General features: G+C 34.2%; 1 protein-coding gene across 1 annotated transcript in view; it reads left to right on the forward strand.

The window, feature by feature from the left end:
- The first annotated feature begins 3,700 nt into the window (after positions 1–3,700).
- Positions 3,701–13,019, forward strand: part of LOC134851228 (uncharacterized) — a 43,008-nt gene continuing 33,689 nt past the window's right edge. The window contains exons 1-3 of the mRNA XM_063867218.1: positions 3,701–4,253; positions 10,109–10,273; positions 10,672–10,799. Of these exons, the coding sequence (XP_063723288.1) occupies positions 4,122–4,253; positions 10,109–10,273; positions 10,672–10,799 (425 nt within the window). The 5' untranslated portion in view covers positions 3,701–4,121. The remainder of the gene's footprint in view (positions 4,254–10,108; positions 10,274–10,671; positions 10,800–13,019) is intronic.

Genomic DNA, 13,019 nt, shown 5'->3' on the forward strand with positions numbered 1-13,019 from the left:
ACTTATCGTACAGTTTTATTCTGAGAAAAAAACACTGGTCATACAATTATGAAAATAGCATATCCAAATTTTTATACTATGATCTTTTTCCATGCAATGAAATTGTTTGATAAGCATGTTTTACATTATTTTTTTACAGTTTTTCTTAGTATAACTTTTTCAGGTTTTTCTTCTGAAATTTTGTATTTTGTCCAAATATACACCATCTAAGAGATTTCTATTTTTATAAAAACCAGAGTGTAAATGGATCACGCAGATAAGCTGCTTTTGGCGACATTAGCCTCGTGAATTAATATTTACGTTTTACGCGCAATCAAATGCAATAAACGTAACTTTTGCATACAGCTAGAAAGCTTCTACTTCAGTGATCGAAAAATTCAGTGGTTGAAAAAAAAGTTTCGACTTTTTGACAGATGGAGGTTCTTTTTAGCATATAAAAATACTTGCTTAAAATTTTTGAATTGGTTGTATGAAAATATCAGCCTGGACTTTGTTATAGACTCAAATCATCAAATGTTATGTTAAGTGTTGTTTTGAGCACAGCAGCGAGTTTGCAGACAAAAAGAAAGAAAACATTTTACCTCAATATTTTTTTCTACGTAAATAATGCATATCATACAAAATCATGTATAAAAAATTATGATAAACACTTTTTTGTACGAATTTTCTTGATGCCAAAGTTACTCTCAAGCAAAAAAACTGACACAAATTTCGAACCAAATTAAGATAATTTCTGAGAAAAAAAAACGCTTATTATAGAGTTTCCTTCATTGGTAATTGTTTGATAAGCATTTTTTATAGACTCCGTATATAAATTTATATGATAGGCATTTTTCTTGCATGGAGGTCAACCCGGGATACTATTCGAAATACTGCCTCACTACTTTTCTTCCTTAGTCTAATATCAATTTTTCTCAATTTTTACTTATTCTCGATATGTTTTATAATAAGCAACTGGTTTTCGTGTCTTTTTTGTATTGATTGCTTCCAATCGAAATGCAATGATGCCTGCTTGGCGCTTTAGAGTTGTAATATATGACTTTTTAAGATATATCATGATAGATAATTTAAATATTTAATTAAATAAATCTTGATGCAGTAGCCGATCTAGGACTTTCTCGTAGAGTAGAATTTTTTATGTCAATCAAATTGCTCTTTCAAGCTCTCCAAAATCACTTTAAAGACAATGTTTCGACAAATATTTTGCGCCGCAGGCAAAGAATGAGAAAAAACATGCAAAGAGTTAAATTTAGTTGATCCAACCAGAGTGAGTGTCATATGAAGTAATAAAGATTATTTTCAGCTGAATTTCACGAAATTTGAAGTTTGAATGGATAAAATTGGTGCTTTTTGCTATTAACGTTGATTATATATATGATTCAAAACAGCCCTTTTTGTGCTTTTAGAAAGGGATCAATTTTTGAAATTTTTTTACAAATTGATATTCAAATCTGAAATAAAAATAGGAAAAAAATCATGAGAATTTTTTGAAAAAAGCAAGTACGTCTTTTAAACAGTTGTACAAATTTTAAGTTTTTAGGGTCAAGTTTGAAATGTTTAATTTTTCAAAGAGCAACAAGAACTCCAAACTCTTGATTAAAAGTTCTTCTTTTTTACCTTGATTGTTGATATCGGAGCCAACTTTAAAAACGCCAGCTCATGAACTTTTCTCATTACAAAATATAGCTGAAAAATTTTCAGGGTCTTTTACAGCAGGTTGGCTCATTCTACTATTTAGACAGTAAAACCCAGGTGGCACTTTTTCACTTTTGTTTTCAATTCAGGTTTCCTTATAAATTCAAATGTGATTGGACCTTTCTGTGCTACTTGTACAGCAGCCGACTACAATTTTTGTGATGAACTCTGTCGAAAGCAAAGGTGGCTACTCTCGCTACAAAAGTGAAATAAGTCTAAAGGCCTACTTTCTCATAAGTTAGTTAACCATTCGATGCACCGTTTCTATGTATCACTATCCCGGTTTGACATGAAATACTTATCGTACAGTTTTATTCTGAGAAAAAAACACTGGTCATACAATTATGAAAATAGCATATCCAAATTTTTATACTATGATCTTTTTCCATGCAATGAAATTGTTTGATAAGCATGTTTTACATTATTTTTTTACAGTTTTTCTTAGTATAACTTTTTCAGGTTTTTCTTCTGAAATTTTGTATTTTGTCCAAATATACACCATCTAAGAGATTTCTATTTTTATAAAAACCAGAGTGTAAATGGATCACGCAGATAAGCTGCTTTTGGCGACATTAGCCTCGTGAATTAATATTTACGTTTTACGCGCAATCAAATGCAATAAACGTAACTTTTGCATACAGCTAGAAAGCTTCTACTTCAGTGATCGAAAAATTCAGTGGTTGAAAAAAAAGTTTCGACTTTTTGACAGATGGAGGTTCTTTTTAGCATATAAAAATACTTGCTTAAAATTTTTGAATTGGTTGTATGAAAATATCAGCCTGGACTTTGTTATAGACTCAAATCATCAAATGTTATGTTAAGTGTTGTTTTGAGCACAGCAGCGAGTTTGCAGACAAAAAGAAAGAAAACATTTTACCTCAATATTTTTTTCTACGTAAATAATGCATATCATACAAAATCATGTATAAAAAATTATGATAAACACTTTTTTGTACGAATTTTCTTGATGCCAAAGTTACTCTCAAGCAAAAAAACTGACACAAATTTCGAACCAAATTAAGATAATTTCTGAGAAAAAAAAACGCTTATTATAGAGTTTCCTTCATTGGTAATTGTTTGATAAGCATTTTTTATAGACTCCGTATATAAATTTATATGATAGGCATTTTTCTTGCATGGAGGTCAACCCGGGATACTATTCGAAATACTGCCTCACTACTTTTCTTCCTTAGTCTAATATCAATTTTTCTCAATTTTTACTTATTCTCGATATGTTTTATAATAAGCAACTGGTTTTCGTGTCTTTTTTGTATTGATTGCTTCCAATCGAAATGCAATGATGCCTGCTTGGCGCTTTAGAGTTGTAATATATGACTTTTTAAGATATATCATGATAGATAATTTAAATATTTAATTAAATAAATCTTGATGCAGTAGCCGATCTAGGACTTTCTCGTAGAGTAGAATTTTTTATGTCAATCAAATTGCTCTTTCAAGCTCTCCAAAATCACTTTAAAGACAATGTTTCGACAAATATTTTGCGCCGCAGGCAAAGAGTTGTAAAATGAGGCCAAAAAAAACCTTTTTTGCATATTTTGGATAATTTTGATAGAAAATTGTTTTTTTTCGGCGCGGGCTGTTCCATCCAAATAAGTGTATATTGGCGCTAAAAGGCGCTTTATAAAAATTCATGGGTTAACCAGCCAAAGTGGAGGTCGCCAAATAAAATCAAAATGGGTACAGCCTTGAAGTATGGATTATATAACTCAGAAAGCGAATTAATTAAGAGCTCAGTTCTGATTGCAGCAAGTTTTACGTCACAAATTAATTGACACCTATGATAAAAATGTCACAAGTCAAACTTTGATCACTTGCCCTTTTTGTCAATGAATTTAAAATTATAAATTAGCAAAATGATGCTCAAACCACGAGAAAAATTAGCGAGTACAGTTCAAGTGACAGCTCTCAAAAGACTATTAAAAAGTCAGAACCAAAGTACTTTTTTTCAAATAGAAGAACATGTACATTTTGTGTACATATAATACCATATTTCTGATACATAACAAAAACAACGTGGTATCAAATTGTTCAACTGTTTAACTATTTAACTATATAAATTACTTGACCATAACTTACGTCAATTATTTTTTCTCAAACAAAATTCTCGATTCTCTGTGGATGTGTTTTGTGTACGCCTCATACCAAATTTCACTAAATAACAAAAAAACTTACATCATTTATTTTTTCTCAAACAAAATTCTCGATTCTCAAAATTCTCAAAAAACAGTTTAGTTTAAAAAAATTATTCAGATATTTTGACTGATAGATTACTGAATCAATTTTATATGGCATTTAAGTCTCAACTAGTATTATTTTCACTCCCTTCTGCGTTTATTTGTTTATCGCTAACTAAATTCTTTGGTGTTTGTTTTCCTTAAAAATTTTTCGGTTAGGTGAGTTTTGTCATGTGGAAGAAGTTGCGTGAGGCTGTTTTCAGTCGGTCTGTGACTGAGCTTCAGCCAATAGACGAGAACAAAACAGATAATGAAGAGAAGAAACCAGACTCGTCAAGCAATAACAACCGGAGGAGGAACCGGGTTCGTTATCTTCGACTCATACTAACTGTCGTCCAAAATAACGGCCTTCTTTAAAAGGTTTCGGAGAAGATGTGAGCTGGATTCAAAGTTTAGAGTAAATCAGAATCAAATATCATTTTCCAGACAGCGCTGAGTAGTTTTAGTCTAAGCTAAATAGCGGGGTAGAGGATGCAAATGGAGTTTCTTCTGGGGGGGGGGGGGAGGGAATTGGGTGATCTAAATCATTTTTGAAAAATCTGAAGCTACTCAAATTGTTCTTTTGAACTCTTCATTTCTGAAATTAACAAATGAACTCAACAAGAAGTGTTTAAATACCACTAGTATACTAAAGTTAGCTATATTGAAACTAAAAGAACAAAATTGAATGTGTTTTATTTAAAACTGACTTGTCTAAATAGATCATCAAGCGGCGCGAAACTTTTGGACTTTGGTTAAGAAGCAACTAACAGGTACCTAATTAGTAACTAGAGGTCAAACTAAGAGAACAAAACACAAGATCACAACATTCCCTAATGCAGGAAAAGTTTATATCTGAGAATATGAAAAAGTAGCCAAATCACAAACATACTCCAGTCTTTTTTCACCCCACGGGACTCCAAACAAAAAGTATCTAAATTACAGTAAGACCATTCAATTACAAGAGAATATACAAGTGTAAATGGAGATGAGTATGGTATCACAATTTACAGATTACATACAATTCATTACAGATCGACACAGAGATAACAAACTTCAGAATTTTAAATGTACAATTGGGGACATATAGATTATAAACCCACGAGATAAAGGTTGCAAATGAAAATGTTTAGTTTTTTTTAGAAAAGGAAATAAACACCGCTACTATGCCCGACGGGATCTGAAACAAAATATAGTTCCTAAATTGAAGCACATGGGGTTGAGGATAGGGCCAATGGTATACTACAAATAAATGATAAAATAGACTAATTTTAAGTTTGAAAAGTTTTATTCGATGGTATTTAAGTTCTTATGAAAAATGTTCGCCTCGATTCTAGTTTCCGTGTCAATTATGGAAGAAAAATTGATATTCTGGCCCTTGTCTTCGATCTCAGCTTCAAAGGTAGGGGATTCTAAGACCACTAGTTTCTGGTCCAATGATAATGCGGTTGAGTGAGAGCATTGCGTAGTTTCAGCGACCAAAGTTGGTTTCGATTGGAACTATACCATTGGTGCCAAAAAAGCTGAAGGCTACTCGGTTGTATTTACCGCTCAGTACCTGTGCGAGATAACGAAGGAAGTTAGCGACTCTTCTTCTGATTCCTCCGCAGTTTTCACCGCTGCCAATGGAGACACTTGTCCGATAAATCTTCTTTCTCCATAAAACTTGGGAGTCCCTGGGTTTCTTCATGGTCTTAAATTGCTGCAAGACGAGGTAGCCCTAGCTATTTCATCGGATTTACTGGGCAAACTCTTTACAGAAATTGAATTTTCACAAATCGTCTAAGATGTCCCAGTGTTCTAAATCTAAACACGACGCCGACTCTGAAGTAGCATAATAAAATCTTTTAGGGTTGGTTACATCCATTTTTAGCCTTTTCGAAGGAGTTGAACCCAATGCTCGTCCAGATGAGGATGTCCAGCTGTATTCGAAACCAGTCTCTTGTAAGGAGATTTATCTTTCTATTTCCTGCTAACCCATCAGTATTAACTATGGTATTCGCTTTGCTGGTAAATTAATTTCAGCTATTGGATAATTTTTCTTGAAGGCTAGGTCTGATTTCCTGAAGATATGACCACTATCGAGTTACAGTATGTTTAGTATCGGAATTAGCTTTCGCACCAAGTTTAAAATAGGTTTGGCCTTCTTTTCTACTATTGATTTTTTAAAAATAGTTACCTCCATGGGCGAGGGGTTTGACAAGGGGGCTTTAGGTGCAATTTACGTCGACTTTTCCGTCGGGTCGCTCTCGTAACCTTTGTTGTCAGGTTCAAAATTTTCCGAACAGCCATCTTCTGTGTCGTCAATTCCCAAACCTAGACTCTTTTCTTTGACATAATCGACTTTTTTATCTAAACTGATCGAGGTTGAAAAAAAATTTTCCAGAAAATCTATCAAAGTGTTTTAAGAAGGTTGTACGTCCAATGGAGGGTTGCTTTGTTGAACAAAGGTTCCAGATGTTTTTATCAATCGCAGAAATTAGTGTTGGTTTGAGGTCGTTGAACAACTTGGGCGTTGAATTCGCTTTTACACTGTAAATTAGACGTTCTACGACTCCAGTGAATCTATGATCCTCGACTGTACATACAACTATGTTAAAGTTATTATTCTCGTAGAAAACTTACGATCGTTTGAAAGAAAACACGATCCATGGTCTATTCTAATTGTTTTCGAAATTCCATCTGCCTTGCAGCAGTCAGTCAAAAATATGATTGTTGAGGACGTAGACGTACATTTTACTCTTCTCGTCGAGAGAAATTTAGAGAATCTATCGATGCAAAATAATAAATATGTTTAATTGCCCCAGTTTTTATCCACTGGATCGGCAAAATCCCGGTTTATTTCTTCATTGGGCTTCTACAAGTCCGCTAGTTTCTGCGTATTACTCGATCCCAAAATTACTTTTAACTTCTTACCGGTTTTCATACATTGCGCGCAGTTTGTGCCGTGAAGGTAAACTTGCCGGTATAGGTGTTGGCCACCACATGATTTTTACCAATTCCTTCATGTCGAACTTTTGGATGTGTTTCGTGAAAGAAGGTCATGGACGGAGATTGGAGGGCAGCTGGGACAATCAATTTGTTGTCTTTAAAGAGGAGTTTTTCCTTCATGTGGATGTCCCGTTGGAAAGTCTTCAAGAATGCACCGAATTCATGCAGTTGTTTTTCGCCTTCTAATGCTTTCTTGACTTCTGCCACTGTTTTTTTCTCGATGGTCATCAGAAATGATAACTTTTTTGGGCAATTATAATTTATTAATATCGTAGATCATGGTAACTTTAACACTCCCTTGTATTTTATTAGTAGTTTTTCGGTGAATTTGTGACAGATTATTGTTTACGAACCTTACTACTATCTTTTTTGTCTAAAATTACTGGTAATTTTAGAGAATTTACTGATGCTTGAAAAACGAATAACTCGGATTTATCTTCTCTTCGCGGGTTACGTTTTATAAGGAATAATCTATTGATGGTATCAGAAAAGAGGAATAAGATTCGTCAGTTAAGAAAGTTTGATGAAAGTTCTATTTTTTTCGGAAACAGGAACATTTTTCCCACTTTACTGCCAAGTTTTTGCTCTCTAAGATATTCAAAGTTCTCCACAGGATGAATTTATGCTTTTCCAATGAACCTTTTGAAGCGATTAAGATACTGGCATGTCTCCCAAGCCATACATTACCGTTAAAAACGATAGATTCCAGTAGTTTTGACAAGCACTGCGCCAAAATTACAATATTTGTTCCTGTTATTGCATAATTTTAACTGGCTGCAGGCATTTGTCAAGTCCAAGCTAATAAACAACACGTCACCTGATTCTTTTTTTGAGAGTTGAGTTGTAAAGCGACATCAACGATGAGTTCCTATATATTCGGAATCTGATTTTTATTTTTAAACGTCTGATCGCTTAACAATTTAGAGTCAAATGTTAATTTTATGTCATCATCTTTCTTTCTTTTAATCACTACCGAGTTTATAAAAACAATCTCCATCACATTTGTCTGATTTTACGTTGTGCCCTTCGTTCTCCATACTTTTCAGTTCAAACTTACGCTGTCTTATAAATGCAATGGGACTTTCCTACCCTTGGTTTGGGTTGGTTTAAAGGGTGTGTGAAAACGCGTGATCTTTCCATCCAATGGTTTTCTCCATACTCTTCTAAGAAATCTTTTGAATTGCTTGTGCAGGTTAAAATTTGTATTCAAGTGAACGTTTGACTTACAGGTATCCGGCTGGGAGACGTTGTTAGCTGCAAGGAGAGGTTGCCTCGGGCAAGTTGTTTTTACCCAAGATGTTTCTCTCATTCCGAGCGTGATCAAAAATTGGGTTATTGTTTGACATCCAGCCATTGGGTTGCATTCTAACTATGATCTTTCCGATTATATTTACCGTGTTGTTGGCAAAGCCGCAGTATAATGCCGCAGTATAATGCCTGAGTTTCATGTCTAAGGGTAGAATTTTCAACTGTGGGTCTCTGAGTATTAGCTCGTAGAGCACATTCTGGTTTGGCCAAATCCACAGAATCATCCATATTTACAATTGGGTCGTCGCGTATACCGATTTTTTCAAGTTTCTTCGTTTCTAAACGGTTGTCGTAGTAGATTGTTCTTAAGTTCACTACAGAATAGTCATCATGGTCACTAATTCCCTCTTCTGACCAAGCATTTGTGACCCCACAAATTTTTTCTTCTTGACTTGATTGCGTTTCTATTGGAGAATATTGACAAATCTTTTTTTGCACAATTTCGTCTACAATATTTACAACTGGTTTTCTCGCCTTACATTTACAAAGTCTTCCATAATGTCCTTCGTATTTACGTATATTACAAGTTATTTCCTTTGCCGGGCATACGTTTAAATGCTCTTCGGTAAAAAAGTTTCCACATTTCAGACACGAGTTTGGTTTTTCTCTGTTCAGGCTTCGTTCATTTATCTACAGAATTAAAAGTTTTAAACATCTTGCAGTTTTTGTTTTGGTTAGCCCTCGTCAAACTGCTTAATTAAAGACGATTATTATATCCCTTCTCGTCAAAAAAGTCCTGATTGAGTGCTTTCAATGAATTTAAAGTTTCTGACAGGAGTCTCCGTTGGAGGTTGCAGTTCATCTTGTTGAAGATGAATACATCTCTCATGTTGAAGATCTATCCACTCTTGTTCTGTGTTTATTCCTATTTCGCAAGTTGTACCTAATTCCGAGAGTGCTCCCCAAAATTGTTCATTGGACTTCCTGTCCTTTTGTTTTCGGCTCAAAATTTTTTTTTATCGTTCAAAAGTGATGTTCGCTGGTTCAACGAATTCTACAGGATTTTTGTTTTTCCTCCGCAATTCTTCTGTCCCCCCGTTTTCATAAACTTGCATTAGTTTTTTGTTTGTTCCTGCCCTCCCTGGTTTTCCTCTTTGAATCTTTTTCTGAATCTTGGGCGCCCTAAAAACTGATTTTTTTTGTCTCCGACTCCAATGCCTCTTTAAAATTGTCTATATCTAAAATCGCTTGGTAATGATGGCCAAGCGGAACTGATCAATCCAAATTGGGCGGGCGGTTCTACAGTATAGCAGGGCCAAAAGACGGGAATTGCCCACAGACTCGAATCAATTGACTCCGCCATAATAAAAACTGTTCAAACACCACTAGTGTACTAAAGCTAACTAAGCTAGAAATCAAAGAATAAAATTGAATGCGTTTGAATTAAACTCGACTTTTGAATCAGTAAGTTGCCCAAAGTCCAATGGACTTCGGTTAAGACACAACTAACAGGTATCTAGTTAGTAACTAGAGTTCAAATTAAGAGAGTAAAACACAAGATCGCAACAAAATTGAAACAATTATCGATTTAAGCCAAACGAGATTTTAATATTTTTCTACTAAAAATGTTTGATATAAAGAAAAAACTATTTTCGTCAATAAAAGACTCGGTGGGGGGTGTTCATTTTATTGTTCGCTCATCTCGATAGAAATTATGTATTCCTTGACCATCTCGACTAAAAACAGGTATGTTTCGACTTTCTCGGCCAAAAAAATCTGCTAGAACCAAGATAGATAAGTTTTGACGATGTTTGTGGTATGCTTCGAGCTTGCGTCCGACCCAAAATCCTGTATTTTGTATTGAATATTGATTTTGTGCCTGACTTTGAAAGTCGAAACATAAAGCACTTCGATACAGGAAATACTATATTGAGTTTCAGCGACCCCAGCGCAAATCATCGACTAGAGTGTTCACCACTAGAGACGGGGGGTTGCTGATTGAGACTGCGGGGGGCCGGGGGAAGAACAGTCGAGGAGGATGGTCTCTCAATTTTAATCCCTCCTCCTCACAAAACCACGAGTCGGAATGGACCGCCACTGATCAGGTATGAAAAATTTTTCAACTTTCAAAAAATTGAGATGAATTTCAAATAAGTCATAAAATAATTAAAAAGAACTGACTTTTTTTGGACAAAGTGAAAACAATTCACGGAAACAATGAAATTGCTTTTTGTACCGCGCTTGAACTAGCTAAAAGAATTGTTTAATATTCAATACTCAATCAATGCGTTTTAATCTTTTGAGAAAAAGTAAGTGAAATGACATAGAACTTGTGTTGTGTCATCACGCATGAAAACTGATAGCTATCTGATGAAGCGAATACTAAAAAAAATTGATCAAGAAACAAGACTTTGAACAATTATAGAGGATTGATTTTTGAAGACCGATTTTCTGTAGTAATAAATGATTAAACAACCAAAATGGTGGAAAAAAATATTTTCAGATGGATGCGGCCAGGAAGCAAATGAGGGCAAGAGTGTTGCAGAAGACAGGGATGCCAGATGTAGATCTCGTGCACAAGGACTCCCCCCTCAGGGACAACCCCCTTATGCCCAAACGACCCTTCAAATCGTTGGTTCAAAATTTTGTCTCTGTTTGACGCTCTTTCTTGGCCTTCCTTTTTTGGATTTTCATCGAAACATGGTGAAATCTAATCTCGATCAGGTTTTTGAAGCTACAAACTGTGGTAGTTGTTCGACTTTTTAACAAATAATTATAAGTTTTGGGTTTTTTTTTGTATTTTAGGGCCCTTGATTGAACCTTAAATATAAGGCCCTTGAAAAATAAAATTTGGGCTTTTTTGTATTCTTAAGGCCCTTGATTGAACCAGGAGGTTAAAATCCTCTCCCTGATTCGTCTAAGTAAAATCTTCTACTTTTTTATATTTATGTTAAAACTGTTCAGCGCTCAAGGAAAATTACTCTATTCTGATTGGCTGAAAACTCTGAAACCGAAGGAGTTACCGAGTGAGGATGTTAACTTCATCCGGCTGTTTTATGAGCTAGGCATTTTGAAAACCCGTTTCTGGAAATAGTAACAGGTTGCTGTTACATAGATTCAGTTGACTATTTTGAAACTCAATAAAAGTTTGCCCTTTGGATGGTATATTCTGATGAGGTTATTGTACACTGATTGTATCCGGTAGTTAACAACAACACTGAACCGTTTTTAACAGCGTCCCGGGTTGACCTCTATAGACCAAAAATGCTATTCATACAATTTCATACATTTTGTTTGAATGGTTTTGTCGAATTTTCGACAAACTTTTCTCTTGTTTTGGCATAAAGTTTCCTGTATCGTACTAAATAAAAAAAGAAAAACTTTTTGTCAAAAAAATGCGAATCATACAATTTCCATATATGGAAAATGTATGACTAGCATTTTTTGATGGCGACGACAAAAATTTTTCGACAAAAGTATTTTTGAAACTGCCTCCAAATTTTTTTTGTGTTTTTTTTTAACCGCAAATTGATTTTCGTACTCAAACAAACGTTTTTTGAAAAAAAAATTGCATGAAAAATTTAACTTTTTATGTGTATAACGTATTCCTGTATATAATAAAATTGGATTTTTTTTCCTTTTCTCTCCATAACTTTTTTCAAAAACGCTTAAAACTTCTCTTTCTTTTGTATGACATGTTTTTGTATGCCTTGATCAATGTCTGGTAATTTAAAAAATCAAATTTTAGACAAAACTATCTTTCAGGCTGTTTTCTCTGATATTTCAGGCTGTTTTCTCTGAAACTCTGACATTTCAGGCTGTTTTCAATTCATTTGCAATGCGAGACGGCCAAACCTTTGGTTACTTCGTTTGGGTAACCAAACTGTATGTCAGTTGTGTTCGGTTACGAACGCAACCAAAAAAATTTTCAGAAATTAAAATGTAAAAAATCAATATTTTTGGTTTATGGAAAAATGCTAGTCATACTTTTTCCATATATGAAAAAACACTAGTCATAGACTTTTCATGCAATTTTTTTTACTTATTAGCATTTTTCCATATATGAAAATTGTATGACTAGCATTTTTGGTCAACCCGGGGTAAGAGTTAAACCCATGTATTTTACTTCCAATTTTCAAAGAAAACGACGGAGTATTTATGCTCGCGGTGTTTGTGTTTCTCAAGACAAATTTTCTACTTGTAGTTTGTCATTTTGGACGTATTAAGAAATATAAGTTGGAAATTATTGCTGAACCGAGCTCAAAGTTAAAAGGAAATTTCAGTTGAGATCAGCTTTGGCAAAAATAAGTGGGTTCCAAAATGCCATTTTAAGATAACTAACGCGCGATATACCTCCTGCTATTAATCCGAATCAAAACTGGTTCCAACATACTGCTCGCTAATTGGTTTGTCTATTACGTTGAAGTGCGATAAAAATGTCTTCTATAAATTTTATATAGCGTAAATTTTTTCTTCAGCAAAAATATTGATTTTTTCTTTTTTTTTGTGGAAAACTTTTCAATTTTTTGAACACTACACCAAATAAATTAAAAGTCGCCTTGATATCAGCAGCATTGTTTGCTCTACTTATGATTTTTGAAAAGAGTGAATTACAAGAATTATTTGAGCAGTTCGTATATTGATCAAATACCGCTTGATTCAAATGTTTCACAGCAGACAAAGTTTTTGAGAACTCTACGGAACGTGGCCAGCAGCATGCAGCATCGGAAATTCTACTTTGAATCTCTATGTAATTATAAGTTTTTATGAGAACGTATCTCTGTTACTGACTCTTAATGAGTTTGCTGTGAAAAACATATGAGAAATAGTTGGACAAAATTTTTTGTTTGT

This window comes from Symsagittifera roscoffensis, chromosome 7 (assembly GCF_963678635.1).
Source record: "Symsagittifera roscoffensis chromosome 7, txSymRosc1.1, whole genome shotgun sequence".
NCBI lineage: Eukaryota > Metazoa > Xenacoelomorpha > Acoela > Convolutidae > Symsagittifera > Symsagittifera roscoffensis.